This window comes from Peromyscus californicus, unplaced genomic scaffold, assembly GCF_007827085.1.
Source record: "Peromyscus californicus insignis strain IS unplaced genomic scaffold, ASM782708v3 Scaffold_10__1_contigs__length_136768540, whole genome shotgun sequence".
In the NCBI taxonomy this organism is placed as follows: domain Eukaryota; kingdom Metazoa; phylum Chordata; class Mammalia; order Rodentia; family Cricetidae; genus Peromyscus; species Peromyscus californicus.
In genome coordinates, this window is record NW_026294391.1 from 115,960,918 (window position 1) to 115,980,454 (window position 19,537).

General features: G+C 43.1%; 1 protein-coding gene across 1 annotated transcript; it reads right to left on the reverse strand.

Annotated features, from left to right (window-relative positions):
• Nucleotides 1-235: 235 nt before the first annotated feature.
• Nucleotides 236-17,509, reverse strand: LOC128117702 (cancer/testis antigen 55-like). The gene is made up of 6 exons (XM_052749910.1): nt 17,369-17,509; nt 16,484-16,589; nt 7,770-7,954; nt 4,003-4,147; nt 1,252-1,364; nt 236-442 (listed from the first exon to the last, which is right to left on the reverse strand). Exons 1-6 carry the CDS (start codon nt 17,507-17,509, stop codon nt 236-238), a joined length of 897 nt encoding a protein of 298 aa, XP_052605870.1.
• Nucleotides 17,510-19,537: the final 2,028 nt, after the last annotated feature.

The following is a 19,537-nucleotide window of genomic DNA, read 5'->3' on the forward strand; positions in this document are numbered from 1 at the left end:
GAATCTGCTCTTGCTTATAGAAAATGCTGCATTTACCCTAAGGGCAGGGCTATATCTTTGCTAAAATCATGTTCCAATAGGGCATAGTTTTGAATTAACAAGGTACCTTCCTAAAGTGAGTTCATGTTCCTAACGAAATCACCAGGATGTTTAAAAGAAGAGTCATAGTTCATACACTTTTGGATTACATGCTCATTTTGTTTTATTAAACCAGAGCCTTAGAAATAATCGTGAATTACAAGGCTTGGTCAATACACATTTCCACTGGGATCATTGATACTGCTCTCCAAGAACAGTGTGGTTGAATGCTGTCCACAGCGACCACATTCACGATGTCATACAACCCCGGAGTATAATCAGAAGGCTTCTGGAGAGAATCCACAGTAAAAAAGATGCAGGATTCCACCACACCAGTTTTTCCATCAGTACTGGTAATACAGACCTAAGATGAGAAATGAAGGCAATGAGTATGGAGAAGCATAACCCACCACAGATGACCCTCAACAACCCCTTGGCTCTACTCAGCAGGTCCTTCACTCCATCACTGATTCTCATCCTTGACACACAGGGAATGCCTGGGTACTGTGTTAACACAATGAGTCACCATCCCACCTCACTCCTATTAAATCAGAGAAATAAGACAAACATTGGGTGACTTATGAGAGGATGTGCCCTTCATGCTACCCAATATGGACCCACACTATCTCCTGTGTGATGAGAAGACACGCCCTTCAGGCTACCTTATGTGACCCGAAACTCTATCTCCTGTGTGATGAGAGGACATGCCCTTCATGCTACACAATATGACCTCACACTCTATCTCCTGCGTTATGAGAAGACATGATCTTCATGCTACACAATGTGGCCAAACACTCTACCTCCCTGACTTTACATCTCATTCTCAGGCTGTACTGACCAAGGTCTTACCCACCTTTATTAGCAGGCTGAACACCTCAAACCCAGTGCACTCAAATTTTCCCCCACAATTGCCTCACAGCCAAGACGCTTTCTACCTGTTGTCCACAAACATCCTAACATCAAGTAAAGCACACAAGCAAGGAGTTAACAATGTGTATATTTTACATTATTTTCTGCTTATTTCCTTTTCAATCAGTGAATGTGTCCACTTTGGCAGGGGATATATTGCCAAACATACCAAACAAAATCCTGGGTAAAAAAAGAAAAAAGTGATCAGAAAGGAAGAATAGCCAGCTACCTACCCAGGACAAAGGCAACATGGAAGTAAATTACCTCATCCATATTCTGGCAATTTAGGAACCTCACAGTGTTGATAGTGATGTTTAGAGTACCTTGCTTCAAGGAATATTCAACCAGCAACAAGTCTCCTTTAAAAGGCAAGAACCCTAAAATAGCAAAGAAAATTAGAAATGTAAATACAATTGCACTTACATCATATCACATTACTTCAGGCCATTTGTCACTGAAATAGGCTAAACAACATTTCCTGAATGTAAAGTAACTTTTCCAAATACTTAGATACCTTTTGGACAGGTATGGTGGTTCATGCCTTTAATGCCAGCAGTCCAGATGCAGAGGCAGGTGGATCTCTGTGAGTTTAAGGCCAGCCTGGTCTGCAGAAAGAATTCCAGGACAGCCCAGACCACAAAGTGAGACCTTGTCTCAAAAAACAAAAACAAAAACAAAAAACAAAACCCCATCACAGATACCTTGAATATCTTCCTACAATAAGGGAAGTTTATAGTCCTGCAAACACTGGTTCTTCTACCCTGATTAACGGTCAGATGTTGATAACTAACAACTGTGTGTCTCAGAGTGAGCATTTCGGCAGGATCACTGGTATTCCTCCTCAAACAGTTACATCTCCTTTGGGAGAGGCAGCCAGGCACATTAGTTGAGCCTGTGTGCCTTTCAGTATACCTAGGCTAAAGACAAAATCTGAGGGCCTAACTTTTGAGACAGTGTTCTAGAATAAGGACACAGGGAAGGGGGTGGAGAGAAAGCAAAGGCTCCAGGGCTATTTGCAATGATTGACGGATTTTCAATATAAATCCCTTACATGTAGGATGTTTTCAATGAATAGACTTTGAACGTAGTTGGATGTGCTGGCCAAAGTTTATTATCTCAGTCCTGGAAGGACGGCTAGGCAGTTAAGAGCTCATGCTGCTGGCTGTAGTAGAGGGCACTGCTGTGGGATGGTCTGTATGTCAAATGTGTTGCTGATTGGTCAATGAATAAATCACTGATTGGCAGTGGCCAGGCAGGAAGTATAGGCGGGACTAACAGAGAGGAAAATTGAGAGAACAGGAAGCTGGGAGGAAAGACACTGCCAGCCGCCATCAGGACAAGGAAGATGTAGTCTCTGTGTTTACTTGATCCAGTTTGAGCGGCTTGGGACTGGCGGGTGAGAGAGATTTGCCCTGACTGTGGGCCAGGCAGAAAAACTCTAGCAACAGGGCACAGGTTAGGTTCCCAGAAACCACATAGTGGCTCAGAACCATCTGTAACTCTAGTTTCAGAGGATCTAAGACCCTCCTCTGGCCTCCTCAGGTACCAAGCACACATAGTACTCATATGTGCATATAAACACTCATATGCATAAATAAAAATTAATAAATGGTTTTTGTTTTGTTTTTAAGAATAGAGCTGGGCATAGGGGCACACACCTTTGATCTCAGAACTTGGAAGTCAGAGGCAAGGGGAACTCTATAAGTTTCAGGCCCACCTAGTCTATATAGTGAGTTCTAAACAACCAGTGCTAATTAGAGAGATCTTGTATAAAACAAAAGAAAAAGAAAGGAGAGAGAGAGAGAGAGAGAGAGAGAGAGAGAGAGAGAGAGAGAGAGACAGAGACAGAGAGAGACAGAGAGACAGAGAGACAGAGAGAATAGAAAATGCCTGTGTGGGCCATTTTCTTGATTGGTAGGGAGGCCGAGCACATTGTGGGTGGTACAAATCCAGGATAGGTTGTCTTAACGGTATATTAAGAAGGCAGGGTGAGCCATGAGGAGTAACCCAGTACGCAGCACCCCTTCATGGTCTCCGTTTCAGTTGCTGTCTTAGGCAGCTGTATTGAGTTCCTGCCCTTATTTATCTTGACTATGGACTACAATCTTCAAGGTGAAATAAACCCTTTCCTCTCCAAGTTGCTTTTGGTCACAGTGTTCATCACGGCAGTTGAAACACTAATGAAGACACTCTCCCTCTCCCAGAAGCTATCAATTATCAATACTTCCTTTTCTAGGAGTGAACTTCATGTCCACTTCCCCACTTGATGCTGAGATTTGGTCTGGGTTGAGCTTGCATGAAGCTTCTTTTAAAGCCATTGAACAAGAGAGATAGTTATAGTCTATTAGGCTTGGGTTATACGATCTTGAGAATGTGGGAAGTGTTCTTACAATCGGAAATAAGGTACAATAAAGGGGAAAGAGGTAATACTGTTTAAAACTTTCCTGATATCATTTACAATGTGAATGCAATCACTGATGACTCTATATGGTTTTTATTTATCAACTTATTTCTGTAGTTTTTCTTTTTAAAATTTTTGGTTTTTCAGGTATGTTTCTTCAGGGTCTTTTAAAGCTCACTGTGTATCCAAGGTGTGGTTCTGAACTCAAGAAACCCTAGCTTCTGGCTTCTGGGTGCTGGGATCATAGACTTTTTGTTGGTTTGCTTTTTGAGACAAGGTATCAAGAAGTGTTGGGACTAAAGGCATGTACCTCCATGTCTGCAAGAGGGCATTTTCTCAATTGGTGTTTTCTCTTCCCAAATGACTCTAGTCTGTGTCAAGCTGACATAACAATTAGCCAGCACAGTGAATCAGTGCTTTTACGTCCACCATGCTCCAGTGGAAGGCCACACGGCCATGAATGTATAGGCAGTACAAATCGAATTTGATCAGTGAATACAAAGAGGACACAAAGTTGGGTGGATAGGGAAGAGGGGCGGATTTACGGGATATGAATATGGTCAAAGTTCATTATATAAAATTCTCAAAGAACTAAATAAAATGTTAAACCATACCTCCAGAAAGAAGTTGCATGGGAAAGAAAGTTTCCTCACTGATATAGATGTTGTCTCGTGTTGTATAAGTCACACATTTAATGCAAAGTCTCTTGTCAAATTCGGATGGTTCAATACCATAAATGGGATCAGACACAGCTTTCACCTACAAGATAAGGAGACAGTGGTTGCAGCTAAAAATAAGAGTTACAGACAGGACTTTGTATATGCAAATGACTCACCACCAAAACAAAACAACAGCAGTTTAACGAGTTGGTTTGTCACAGTTGTAAGGACCTGTTAGAGACAAAGTGCTTTATTTTTCACATCAAGACAGCCTTCATTCAACAGAAATCATTTCAATGACAGCTCTCAACACTGTCATCATGGACATGAGAAGATGCATAAATTGTATCTGTGCTTGTTCTGTGGATTGGTCAGTGCATTCCAAAAAGAAATTGCCCACCTATGTTGAATGCACACATATCCTTAGGTTCGGAAATTAGACTTGATCTGCACTCTGATTCTACAGGAAACCACAGATACACTGTACCTTAAATAATTTCAGAATTTTCCTGGAAAAACCAAAAATTTTAAAAAGAGAACTTGCATTCTCCCAGTTCTTTTTTTTTTCACCTAAGAAATACTACTAATGGAGCTGAAGAGATGGCAAGGAAGTTAATAGCACAAATTGCTCTTCCAGAGGACCTGAGTTTGATTCCCAGCACCCATGTCAGGCAGCTCCTAATGCCGTTACCACTCCCACTACCGCCACTGTTCTCTGCAAGCATCTATACACAGGTGGCATGCACTCACAGAGACACATATATACATGCTTAAAAATAAAGTAAATCTTTAAAAGTAGAAATACTGTGAACACAGAGAAGAATACATTCTAGAATATATTCTAAGGCTTAAGAAAAGATTTTAATATACTGTTGCCCTTCCCAATCAAATGGCACTGAGTGGATGATCCAATACATGGTACAGGACCACTACACATAGCCAGTTATAAAGCAAGGTGTGGATCCTTGTCCCAGGACCCTATGTCAAAATCAGGGTGATTGAATGTTTGTATTTCTATACACATACAGCTTTTAGAAAAACAAAACCAAAACGAGACAGTACATGGGGCTTGCAATCCCAGCACTTGGAATGAAGAGACTAGGAAGATGACTATGAATTTGAGGCCAGCTGAGGATACATAATGAATTCCAGGCATGTGATGTACAGATTGAGACTCTGTCTCCTAAAACAAGAATAAGTAAATTGGAAAAGAAATTAATGTCCACATAAATCATGAATTGACATTAGCTTTACAATTCCTGCTAAAAATCAGAAGGTAAAGACACAATGAGCATACTTATAGTGCGTTAAAATTATACATAAAATCGAGAACACAGAGTATTAGGTAAAATAATGGGAAGAAACATGCACAATTTTCCTAACAAAGACAGTATTTTTACTAACATGGAAAGAGCTATTATGAATTTAACTAATGAGAGGAGTAAAAAGAGAAAATTGCTACATTATCTCTAAGATTTAAAGAAATTGGGAGGTTAGGGAATTGTCTCAGTGGATGAAGTGCATCTTGTGCAACCATAGGACCTGACTGTTGATTCCCAGCACCCTTACATAAAAGCAGGGTGTGGTGGAATCCATCTGTAACCTCAGTACTGAGAGGCAGAGACCACCAGATTCTGTGACTTTCTGGACAGGCAGAATAGCCCTAACAGTGAGCTCCAGGTTCTGTGAGAGACTGTCCCTAAACAGAAGGGGGCAAGAAACTGAGAGAAACATGCCAATGTTGAACTATGACCTCCATACATGCCTGCATGGGTGACTCCACATGCATACAACACACACACACACACACACACACACACACACACACACACACACACACACATGCACACACCACACATAAACAAGCAACAACAAAAAGAGAGTTTTATAGTTTGAAAATAATATTATGAAGCCATTTTAGTTCTCATTTTATAATAATATAATATAAAATTTGTAGCTAGAGTTTTCCTGCCTTGCCCACAGTCAGGACAAATCTTTGTCACCCACCAGTCCCACAGCCGCTCAGATCCAACCAAGTAAACACAGAGACTTATATTGGTTACAAACTGTATGGCCATGGCAGGCTTCTTGTTAACTGTTCTTACAGCTTAAATTAATCCATTTCCATTAATCTATACCTTGCCACATGGCTCGTGGCTTACCAGGCATCTTTACATGCTGTTTCTCATCATGGCGGCTGGCAGTGTCTCTCCCACCCAGCTTCCTGTTCTCTCCATTCTCCTCTCTGTTAGTCCCGCCTATACTTCCTGCCTGGCCACTGGCCAATCAGTGGTTTATTCATTGACCAATCAGCAACACATTTGACATACAGACCATCCCACAGCAAAAATTATTTTATAATAATAGTAATTAATAATAATCTATGTTTACCAATACTGGCAAAAGGCTGTTTTGTAGCCTGTTGATGAGAAAATCAATTTAGATATTATAGCTAAAAATAATTTAATATCATCCACTGATATGTAAATACCTGGACAGTTGTGGTGTTTACAGAAGTCTATCTTCCGAAATTTTATAGTAGAATCTAGTACTTGTGTATTAAGTATATCTTAATTGGTATATTGAAGAGTATGATGCACACAGGGGTGTTCACGCTAATTCTACTCATTGGAATGCAGAGGACAGAAAGTGTCTTTTCACTAAGAAGTGAAAGTTGCAGGGTTGGACAGAGTTGGACAGAGATAACATCATTCACCATGCTGTTCAAATACTAGTAGATCAGACACAAAAGCTTTAGGAACAGAAAAACATCACTGCAATTGGTTACTAGAACATTGAATCTGCTTAACTCAAAGGAGAATGTCAACTTTCACCCTGTATCCACAATGATGCTCATCTTTTTTTTTTTAATTTTTTAAAATACTTTTATTTTATAATAATTTAATTTTACATATCAGCCACGGATTCCCCTGTCCTCCCTCCTCCCACCCCCCAGCTCTCCCCCCCAACCCATCCCCCAATCCCACCTCCTCCAAGGCAAGGTCTCCCCTGGGGAGTCAGCCCAGCCTGGTAGATTCAGTTGGGGCAGGTCCAGTCCCCTCCTCTCTACACCAAGGCTGAGCAAAGTGTCTCAGCATAGTCCCTAGGTTCCAAACGCCAGTTCATGCACCAAGGACAGGTCCTGGTTCCACTGCCTGGGGGCCTCCTAAACAGTTCAAGTTAATCAACTGTCTCACTTATCCAGAGGGCCCAGTCCAGTTCCATTGGGGCTCCTCAACTATTGGTTCACAGTTCATGTGTTTCTGCTAGTTTGGCTATTTGAAAGAGAGCTTAGGGGAGAGGGAGGTCCCAGCTGGATAAGGAACAGAGTGGGAGAACAAGGAAAGCGATACCATGATAAATGTAGACCCCATGGGAAGAGGTAGAAGCAGAGTGCTAGAGAGGTCCCCAGAAATCCACAAAGATACCTCTACTATAGACTACTAGCAATGGTCAAGAGAGTGCCTGAGCTGACCTACTCTGGTGATCAGATGGCCGAACACCCTAACTGTCATGATAGCACTCTCATCCAGTGACTGATGGAAGCAGATGCAGAGATCCACGGCCAAGCCCCAAGTGGAGCTCAAGGAGTCCAATCGGTAAGAGAGAGGAGGGATTATATGAGCAAGAGATATCGAGACCATGAATGATGCTCATTTTAATCCAAGAGGAAATATCAAAATCCTATTACTATAAGAGAATCTCAGCTAACTCAGTCTTACTTTGATTGTTTTGAGTGCATGAGTTGTTTCATCTTCTTCCACGAGAGCAATGACACTCATTCCAACATTCACCGGGACATTGCCACACACCATGTCCGGATTGAAGAAGATAGATTCATTAATCCAGCCATAGTCGGTACAGAGATGGGTCACAATTCCTCTGACAGACTTCAAATTGGAGATATCTATGACACGGATAGACAAAGGCCACAATGGTTCATATCAAATGCCAACAGTCTCTACACAGAAGTCCTACTCTGAGCACCTGTGTAGATGTGAGCACATATCATCACTTCTCTGACCATAACAACCATTCCTGGGCCCTAAGATTGTGACTACTGAATGGCACCTCCATGGCATCTGTGGGTGGCCTGTCCCAGTAAGAGTACAAGTTCTGCTCAGGAAGCCTCTTCAAACTCCCATTATTGCTGGTATATGCCTGCCTCAGCAGCAGCAGCAAATGCGTAGCCATGGCTCTAAATTCAGACCGAGCATTAAAGATATGTGCAGAAGGAAGGACATGTTTCCAAACTGTCTTTTATTCTTCATGAACATAATGGGTAAGTAACGTTTTGGAATCTGGCTCCAGTATCCTGCTGGAACAACCGGCCACCTTTCCTTCCTGGTACCCTCCTTATGACTGACTCTGCCTCCTGGCTTCAGATACATGTGTGCATGGGGAACAAGGCCAAATTCAGCCTCCAAGTGAGATGTTCCCCTTCTCTGGGGAATACACAAAGGCGTCTTGCAAGGGGAAAGGCAGAGACAGTACAGCCCACAAAGACTTGTGTCACGTGTTCTTTGAGTTGGTCTACACAGCCTCCTGCTTTGGCCCACCAAGGGAGCTTGGGGCACAGTTCAGTGTTGGCCTAACTCTTGGGAACTCAGGGACACTCTCATGCTCAACAGCCACTCAGGATGGCGGCAGGCCCCTCCCCGCTATCCATGCCCCACTGCACCTCATGGTGGAGAACCTTTTCTGAGGAGTCTCCTTGAGTGGGGACATGGGGACTGACTCCCAGAAGATTACCTTGATCATGGGGACTGCTTCCGAGAGGATTATCTTGAATCTGTAGATTTTCTTTAGATTCGGTGCTCCTCCAAAAGAAATTTAAAATACAGCGCAGAATTCTCTGCATAATTACCACTGGCCTGGACAACACCGAGGCTTTCTGATGAAGCTTGAGGTCTCCTGACTGTCAAGTTTGATTCTTCGGCATCCCTGAGATGGTAGTGAATGGCTAACAGACCAACCTGAGGAGAGCCTGCAGTAGGGTTTCAAGGAGACCACTGGAGGTCGCTACTTTTCAGCCAATGAGACGCAACTGTTTGTTTACATCACTGCTGTAGCCAATGAGAGACACTGAGCAGGGAAATTTAGCCCCACCCACTCACACAAGTGAACCAATAGAAAATTGGTTCTGGAAAATTCATAAGTTGGCCCTTAGTACAGGTATTGTGAATACCTATACAGCATTTCTGCTTTGCACACTTTGGGTCTTTTTTTTCTTTTTTTTTTTTTTAGTTCTTTGGGTGAGAGTTTATTGATTTGAAGTGCTATTGTAAGCACTTAGGGCTACACATTCCTTGGATCCCTTCTTTCACTGTATTCCATATGTTTTGACATAATTTAATTTCAACACTAAATATAGCAAAACTTCCTTTGACGTGTTTTTGATTTGATAGATTATAAGTGGATCCTTAATTTCCTATTTGCTTTTTATTCCTTTGTTTGGATTCTTCTTTTACTTTAAAACCCCTTCCTCAGGTTCTTTCTTGCCTTTTGTTCATTGAATTTTTTAATTGAACATTAATCATCTACTCTCTTACATTGGGACAGTGAGAAACTTAGGTAAATATTTTATTTTATCAGACAGTTGCCCTGATTTAGTTTACCATGCAGGGTCTTTGTTTCTCTTATGGAAAATTCTTTCAACGTAAAACAGATGATTCTTAGCCCCTTTTGATATTAATTTGGTTTCTGGTTTCTCTGATCCTGGTGTTTGCCTTTGGATCTTAGCTGGTACTATTTGAATGAATGGAAGATAATTCTCTAGCATAGTGTATCCCTCATTAGGAATGAAGGAATATCATATCCATGGGGATAAGGAGATTTCGTAGGGCTGGTAACATGTGGTAACGGTTTCCTCTTTCAAGTCCTTTCTCTTTCCCCCGCTGATCTCTTATGGAAGAAGAAGAAGAAGAAGAAGAAGAAGAAGAAGAAGAAGAAGAAGAAGAAGAAGAAGAAGAAGAAGAAGAAGAGATTATAATGGTGGTGACATTAAAGAAGCTTCTAGCTCATTACCCTTGGTGTGTCTGGGTCTTTCTTGCAATTCTGCTCATATACATTGGTTTCTGTCATCCGCACTTGGACAGAGTCTCCAAGCCAGTATGGGGAGCACATATTTCTTCTGGCTGCTTACTCTGGACACATCCTTGGCGATGCATTATGCCAGTTTATGTTTGTTTGGCCTGATGTAGTCAGAAGCTTCCCTACTCAGGATGGGAAAAGCAATAAGCTTACCCACACAGACTTCTCTTAATATTTTGAAAGCGGAAAAACTGAGTCTGAATGACCCTTTTCTGAAAAGTCCTGAACTAAGAAATGTGTGATTTTGCCTGAATACAGAATGTGTTGCACACTGTCTCCTTGTAGCTCAAGGTTATTTTCCTCACTCCTCTTGACAGATGGTCACAGTCCTGTCCCTGATGACAAGAAGTCTTGGCCATGTCATCTCCCTATGACAAGAATCATTAAGATGGAGTCAAAGAGTTGGCTCAGAAGTTGAGAGCACTTGTTGATTTCTCTGAGGACCTTGGTTCAGTTCCCAGCATCCACATGGTGATTCACAACTGTCCATAATTTCCATATGATATCTGCTTTGACCTCCATAGGCATCAGCTGTATGTGGTGTACATAAGTACAAGCAAGCAAAACACCCATACACACAAAACAAATTAAATTATTTTTAAATGAGTAAATGATCATGTAGCAGGAATCTTAAAAAGTCTTATTAATAAAAACAAACCTGAAGCCAGGTATTGGGGTGAATGCTGGAAGATCAGAGAAGCAGAACAAGCCACAGCCACCTCACCTTGCCAATTCCTCAGCTGATCCTGTTTCCTCAGACTGGAAGCCTCTGAGTCCTCATCCAGAATGAATCTCAGATGAACTGCTGCTAAAAGCTTAAAAGCTTAACCAGGCTAGTTCCTGGTTTTCATGCCTTATATACCTTTCTGCTTCCTGCCATCACTTCCTGGGATTAAAGGCGTGTGTCACCATGCCTGACTGTTTCCAGTATGGCTTTGAACTCACAGAGATCCAGGTAGATCTCTGCCTCTGGAATGCTAGGATTAAAGGCATGTGCTACCACTGCCTAACCTCTATGTTTAATATTGTGGCTATCTGTTCTCTGACCCCAGATAAGTTTATTAGGGTGCACAATATTTTGGGGAACACAATACCACCACATGATCAAATAAGAATTTATCCAAAAAGACATACAAAGACATAAACATGACAAAATATGCTCTATAGTTTTATCTATATAAGGCAAGTACAAACCAAATTATAGTAAGAAATATTAATAATAATCAGTACTTAGCTGATCATGGTGCCATAGAACTGAAATATCAGTACTTGGGTGGTGGAAGCAGGAGGATCAGGAATTCAAAGTCCACTTTAGCTACATAGAAAGTTTAAAGCCCTGTTTCATAAAGCACAGAAAAAGATTAGGTGCTGAAGAGATGGCTCAGTTGCAGAGGACCAGGTTCAGTCCATATTAATTGGTTTGCTCTGATGCATTCTTCTGACCTCCTCAGGCACCAGGCATATATATTCATGCAGGCAAAACATTCATACACATAAAATTACTAGAAAAAATGTTAATGAATGACAAAATGTACCATATATCTCAAAAAGCTGGAAAAAATTTTGAAAATATTCATCATAAAGAAATAGCAAACATGAGGAGAAAAACATGTTTAACGTATTTTAAATATTATAGAATATACACGTGTATAAAATATTGCATGGCATCCCACTAATATGTATGATTTTATGTATTGATTTAAATGAATTTTTAAAAGTCACAATGCAATAACTATATATTCAGTATAATGACATAATAAAAAACAATAAATAAATATTGATAGTACGGATGTAGAAAATTAAAACCCTGAGCAACAGCTCCACCCCACACCATGCAGCTGGAGCAGGTGAGGACTCAACCAAATGCAGCCTGAGATTTAGAGGCCTGGCTTGTGAGAAGACTCCAGCAACACCTCCACACCAACCAGGAGCTGGGCAGTTGGGCACTATTATGAGGAATCATGGTCCTGAGCAGCACCAGGAGGAATTGAACAGGACAAGAATACTCACATGCAGGCCTGGGGTGGGGTCTGACCTGGGCCCACCTGGCACCTTGCCCCACCAGGCAGATGGGCACTATTATGGTGAACAAATGTATGGTGTGATATGGGAGTGTAAAAGAGACAGAATGGCTCATGTCCTGTGGACAGGGGCAGATCTGAAGAGGCAAAAGAGGTGAGGAGTGTACTGAGGTGGGTGGCTTGAATGATTGCTACCCAGAGTCATGGTGATATCTGGGCCTTTGCTTATTTGTACCTGCGCGCGCGCATGTGTGTGTGTGTGTGTGTGTGTGTGTGTGTGTGTGTGTGTGTGTGTGTGAGTGTGTGTGTGTGAGTGTGTGTGTGTGTGTGTGTGTGTGTGTGTGTGTGTGTGTGTGTGTGTGCCCATGTGTTACTTTCATGTAGCCTAGGGTGGAAAAATTGAAACTTTTGTTGAGCCAAGATCTCACTATGTAGCCCTGGCTAGCTGCCCTGGAACTTGCTCTGTACACGAGGCTGTCCTTAAACTCAAAGAGATCCACCTACCTCTGTCTCCTGAGTGCAGGGGTTAAAAGCATGCACCACTATGCTGGGCTGACTTTTTATAACATTTTAAGGGAGTAAACTGTATAGAGAAATATATCTAGTCTTAGAAACTAGTTACACCAGGAATTGAAACAACAATCTGAAATCACAATTGAAATGGAGATCTAGGTGTAAAAGCTACCAATCTTATACACTGGCTTGTGAATAATGCTACAATGAAGAGTGTGGATACCCTGGTGAAGTGAATATTTCAGTTGGTGCGGAGACAAGGCCTCAGTTCTGCAATCCAGGCTGGTCTGGAACTTTAGGTCCCTGCCTCTGCCCCTGCCTCTGCCCCTGCACCTGCCTCTGCCTCTGCCTCTGCCCCTGCCCCTGCCTCTGCCTCTGCCCCTGCCCTACCTCTGCCTCTGCATCTGCCTCTGCCTCTGCCCCTGCCCTACCTCTGCCTCTGCCCCTGCCTCTGCCTCTGCCTCTGCCCCTGCCTCTGCCTCTGCCCCTGCCTCTGCCTCCCCACTAGTGCTGGTATTCCATGCAGGTTATTTCTGTTTTAGAACTGTATCTACTCTGGAACTCTTTTTTATATTACTAATTGTTGTGTCTCTAGCATGTTGTGTCTCTACCATTAATTTCTTTTCTTTTTTTTTGTTTGTTTGTTTTAAGACAGGGTTTCTCCATGTAGTTTTCGTGCCTGTCCTGGATCTCGCTCTGTAGACCAGGCTGGCCTCGAACTCACAGAGATCCTCCTGGCTCTGTCTCCTGAGTGCTGGAATTAAAGGCGTGTGCCAACACCGCCCAGTTTAATTTCATTTTTAACATCAATAAAATCAAAGAAGTACTCCAAACTCATAGAGCAGACAATTTAAATCCAGCTGTCTATTGTTCACCAGTCACTCGATTTTCTAAACAAAGTCTTTTATAACCAAAAACGTAAGCACAAACAGATAACATTTGTGTATTTGTATAAAAATCATGTCTTCTTTACTACAGCTGTGATAAACACCATGACTAAAAGCAACTCGTGGAGAAAATGGTTTATTTCAGTTTACAACTCTCAGGGCACAGTCCATCACTGAGGGAAATCAGGGCAGGAATTCAAGCAGAGCAGGAACCCAGAGACAGGAACGGAAGCAGAGGCCATGAAGGAACACTGCTTACTGTCTTGCTCTCCCCCAGGAAAGCAGAATTTAACAGAAAGTGCACAAAATATCAAAACTGAAGACAAAAATCCATGTTTTGAAATCTGCCACTGATAACATATGTAAATCTGTGGGAATCACGTTCTACGTGGCAATTTTTAAAAATTTATATCTTTACTTTTATTTTATGAATGTTTTGCCTGTATGTATCGCTAACTGGAGGGCCAGCCTCCAGCAGCCCAGGGTATGAAAAGAAATCCACAAATGAGGCAAGGGATAGACTTTTTCTATCTGAGGGGTAAATAAGGAAATGCACTCTCTCTGATGATAACTTTCTCTTTTACTTCAACTTAGGAAATCTCTTTCTGAAAATTCTCTATCTCCACACAGCTACATTCTTTACACACACACACACACACACACACACACACACACACACACACACACCCCTTTAAATACATTCATCTATCTCCTGCACACCCATATATTTCTATACACAGTTCTACCTCTTTTTTACATAGCACCACATCTCTCTTTTATACACATTTCTTCTCACTACACTGCAGCATTCCTTCACACACTACCTCACCATTCACTCATTCTTTACTCAGTCTCTCACACACTCACTCTCCTTTACTCTCACATCTCTCCCCTACATCTTTCCATATAGCTTTACAGGCTCTCTCTTCTACATAGCTACTCACCTTCTACCCAGCTCTCTCTGCACACATAACCTGCTCTCTCATCTCACACACACACACACACACACACACACACACACACACACACACACACACACACACACACCTGACACATACTCACTCTTCAACAGCCCAAAACTGGACAATTATATGCTACATTTTCAGGGTCTGACACATTCTTACATGTGATGAGTCATACAATTTCTCTTAGGCTAGGGAGGTCACATTGACTGTCCAGTGAATAATGCTTGGCCGTGCACATAGCCTGAGTGGTCAGGGTTCCCAGACGGAAAATGACACTGAAATTCAGGACTTAATAATAAGCAGTTAGTTGGCTGAACCTTGAGTGGTAGGGATACGTGCAGGAAGTCAATTACTGCAGGGGGTTATGTCTACCAAAGTTGCTTCATGTCTGACCTTGATTCAGCAGTAACCACCTGGGAATTTGTTCTTGTGTATTCTCTGCAGGGACAGCTAGTCTGTTTTGAATTTGTTTTGAGGTCTAACATTAGCTGCCTTTGTGACTGAGAATACTGTTACTTTCCTATGTCAGTTATGAAAAAGATCCTAGTATTATTTCAATTCATCAGAATTATACAGCTTAAGCGGACATCATCTTCCTGACCACTCACACCTATATATGTGCCTAAAAGATGGAATATCTTCATGAGATAAACACACAAACAGTGGGAAAACACCCATAGCAGTTCTTAGGGAAGAAATATGGGGTGGCACATGAAAAATTACAGACATGAGCAACTGGTCATTTACAGTCAGTGACCCCACAGCTTTGCCAGGTGGGGCTCCCCATCAGAAAGTTATTTGTCTGGTGGGTCGACCTCTTGAACACTAGTTGTCACCTGTTGTATACTCCCACGGCCTCTGGTAAGGCCATTGGTACCAGCATCTCTCAGCATGCATGTATGTCTGTTTCCCAGGCATGCGTCTGATCCCTGTGGAGGTCAGAAGAGGGCATCAGATCCCCTGGAACAGGAATCACAGGTGGCTGTGAGCCATTGTATAGGAAATCAAATCTGGGTCCTCTACAAGAGCGGTCAGTGCTCTTAACCTCTGAGCCATACATATCTCCAGCCACAATTTTTTATATGACAAGACAGAAATATAAATGGAACCTACCTCAAAAGGTCCAAATTTATGTAAGAATAAATTAATGGTTAGAAAGGACTGTGAGCAAACCAGAAAACTTTTAAAGAAATGTTGTTTTTGATTTATGGTGAGTTCTGACCAAGACTAAACTATCTTACTAAAGGAAGCTAGTGATAAGTATAATGAAGGCAGCTACAACTCTCTGTCTGGGACTCAGGAAAGTCAAGAGTATCCAGCATGTGCTAGTGCTGAGAAGGCTCAAACCTTATGCGCCTTATTCTTTTGTGACTTCTTGGCAGAAAGGGCCACCCTTTACAAGATACCCAACAGGAACAATTGGGATGTGCACCACTTCAGGGGCTGGAGATGGGATATCTTAGAACCAGGAATTGGTAAGCTACACATGCCCTAGACCACGAACCATTTTCAGGGCTCCTATGCTTCCGTAAGGCCTCAAGATTTCATAGCATCAATTCTTTCTTGAACAGACTGCAAAACTGGAGGCAGCAGCTGGAAAGACAGCTTAGCAGTTTAAAAGGCTTACTGCATTTAAGGAGAATGTGAGTTCGGTTCCCAGCACCTACACTGAAGCTCTCACTGCCTGCAGCTCCAGCTCCAGTGAATCCTCAGCCCTCTTCTGGGCTCCACAGTTACTGCACACACGCAATGTGCATACAAACAGGCATGCACAAACAAGCATGCACAAACTCATACCTTAAAAGAAAAGAAAAGAAAAAACGGAGAAAAAGGTAGAGCACGAGTCCCAGTTGTTCTGGAAACCATAGACCACAGAAGAGAGATACTGGGTGTGGCCTCACGAAATATCCCGGAAACACAGCTCACTCCCCACCCACCCACACCACTGCCCCCTCACGGGGAACTTTCGCTTGGCGGGCACAGCGAAGGAGCACGAGCAGAGACATCACATCCGGCATCACATCCGGAAAAAGCAGCCTTCGTGAAGCCGAAGTTGCCTCGACCTGAGGGTAGCAGACAAGCTGAGTTTGCCATCAGATTTCATTTCGCCTCCATTTGAGAGAGCATTCGGGGGACCTGCTAGCTGGTGGTGAGTGGGGGTCAACTGGGACACCGTATTTTTCCACAGAGTTGGAGCAAGTTTGGGTTTTGGGAAAAATTGGATTGTCGAAATGGGTTTTTTGGGGAGGACTTCAAAACTCCTTAATCTGCCTCTAAATTCAAACATTAGGGCGAGTACGGGGTGCTTTGCTCCTTTTCCTTCTCCACATAATTTTGTCCTTGAAGAGAAACTTTCAGGTACTCTGTGCAGTGTCCTGGTGGAGAAGGGGGTGTGACTGCTTTAACCAGCATTCTGACTTGCGTAGGCACAAAGCTAGAAGGTTCCTTCTGGAAGCTAGGTGGCTGATGGAGTCTGCATGTGATCCTTGCTTAGGACAGGTTCTGCTGGGTAGAAAACAGCAATGCAGAGAAAATAGTACATATCAGACATTAACCAGCGTTAACCGTACACTGAGAGCACCAGGGGATTGTGCCTACGGCATGGTTCCTAAGACCATATTGAAAGATTTATTTCATTTTTAATTCTGTGTGGGGGTATGTGCGCGTTGAGTACGTCCAGGGAGATCAGAGGCGTCGAATCCCTCTGGTGTTTGAGTAACGAAGAGGCTTAAGTCGCCTATGTCGTTGCTGGAAGTGGAACTCGGGTGCTCTGGAAGAGCAGCAAGAGCTCATAACGGTTGACCCATCTCTGCAGCCGCAATAAATCATTTAAAACAAAAACCGAAGAACCAGGAAGTGATTCTTTGGGGGGCGGCGGCGTGGGCGCGCATAGGCGGGCTCGCTCCTCGATTTGGCGCCCAATCCCGCCATGGAGCGCTTGCTCCGCCATCTTGTGCTCCGTAATTCGTTTGCTCCTTCTCATGATTGCTGCTAATCACGCAGAGGTTGAACAACTTTCGGAAGGCAGTTCTCTGGGCTTTTTTGTTTGTGTTTCTTTTCTTTTTTCTTGTTTGTTTGTTTGGTTTCTTTTTTGAGACAGGGTTTCTCTGTGTAGTTTTGGTGCCTGTTCTGGATCTCTCTCTGTAGACCAGGCTGGCCTCGAACTCACAGAGATCTCCCTGCCTCTGTCTCCCGAGTGCTGGGATTAAAGGCGTGCACCACCACCGCCTCTCTCTCTCTCTCTCTCTCTCTCTCTCTCTCTCTCTCTCTCTCTCTCTCTCTCTCTCTCTCTCTCTCTGTCTCTCTCTCTCTCTCTCTCTGTCTCTCTCTGTCTGTCTCTCTGTCTCTCTCTCTCTGTCTCTCTGTCTCTCTCTCTGTCTCTCTGTCTCTCTCTCTCTGTCTCTCTCTGTCTGTCTCTCTGTCTCTCTCTCTGTCTCTCTCTGTCTGTCTCTCTCTCTGTCTCTCTGTCTCTGTCTCTCTCTCTTTTGAGGTGTAGGAGTGTTTTCCCTGCATCACTTGTTTCTTCTGTGGAGACCAGAAGAGGATCCCTTAAAGTGGAGTTTTAGACAGTTGTTTGTCTGGTGTCTGTGGGTTTTGGGAATCGAACCTGGGTCCTTGGAGAGAACAGTAAATGCTCTTAGGTGCTGAGCCATCTCTGCAACAGTATTCTCTCCTACCATGTGAGTCCCAGAGATCTAACTCAAATTGTCAGGTTTAGTGGAAAGCCCTTTACCCACTGAGTCAGTCCCTCATAAGCCATTTCTAAAGATCTTTTTTGGCAGATTCACATGCATGTGCCTCTGTGTGTGCATTGTGGGGGTGGGGGTGCATTGTCAGCACAGTCCAGGGAGGTGATTGGATTCTTGGATCTTATAAGGCTGTTCTGAGCTGCAAGGGTGCTGGGAACTGAACTAGTATTCTCTGTAAGAGCAATAATCACTCCTAACAGCACAACTGTCTTAACAGCCTCCCCTAAGCTTTTCCTTTTTGAGGCAGGGTCTCACTATGTAGCCCTGGCTATCCTGGAACTCACTGTATAGCCCAGGTTAGCTCTGAACTCACAGAGATTTGTGTGCTTCTGCATCCCAGGTGCTGTGTGCCACCATGCCTGGGCTTCATAAGCCAAATTTAACCATCTCATTTATGATGTTTTCCAAACAGGGGACTACAGTTCCTTAACACATGGCTTGATTATTTCTGGCAAAATCCCTGGGTGTTACCCAGAGACGGGAATCAGAAGCGGGAGAACGAAGGGTAGCTTTTTCTCTCTTGTCCCTCTTCTGTTTTCTCTCTCCCTAGCCTTCCTCAGAGCCTGTCCTCAGCAAGGATCCAATGCAGACTCCATCAGCCACTTCTAACGTCCAGAAGCAACGCTTCTTGCTATGTGCTTATGCAACCCACAGAAAGCTGGGTAAAACACAGCCACAGGCTGCTGACATGCAAAGTGTCTCTGGATGTCACAGTGGTCTGTGTAAAAGTGAGATGAACTGATGATGTGGATGCGGGTGGTGATGTCCACCATTGTGCTCATAAAGCTTGCCAGTTTCCACTAGCTCATGATCATTATACCGGAGAAAGAGCCATTTGGCTTCTGCTGCCACAAAAATCTCAGAAGTGCCACAGTGTTTGGAAAAACATGACACGGAATGTGTCTTTTCTTGCTGCATCCTGAGAATTTTGTTGTGGTTTCTGCTGGATCCCCTGCCTCTAGGAAGTCAGGCCATCAAGGGTATCCTTAGCCTGGGGAATACAGAGTCATATTCTGAGGAAGCGTGAATTCTGGAGAAGGGTTTACTCTTATTTGAACCCTTTCTGTCTATAAGAATCTTAATCTCTGTTTTTAAAATAGCCTAGCACTTGAATATCTTGTAAGCAAAGGGCAGCTGCAAGTTTTTCAAGTTAAATACACAGTTGAGTACAAAGGAACAAATCGGTACAGGGCCCTTTGTAAACTGTTCAGAGATGGCCATCCCCCGAATATCAGTGGTCTCTTTCCATTGTGGGAGGATGT

Coding starts and splice junctions, on each gene's coding strand:
- LOC128117702 (XM_052749910.1), bottom strand. CDS start 17,509: ATGAGAAGGAGCAAACGAATTACGGAGCACAAGATGGCGGAGCAAGCG. Junction 4,148..7,769: donor ATGCACTCAAAACAATCAAA/GTAAGACTGAGT, acceptor CTTATCTTGTAG/GTGAAAGCTGTGTCTGATCC. Junction 1,365..4,002: donor CATGCAACTTCTTTCTGGAG/GTATGGTTTAAC, acceptor TTGCTATTTTAG/GGTTCTTGCCTTTTAAAGGA.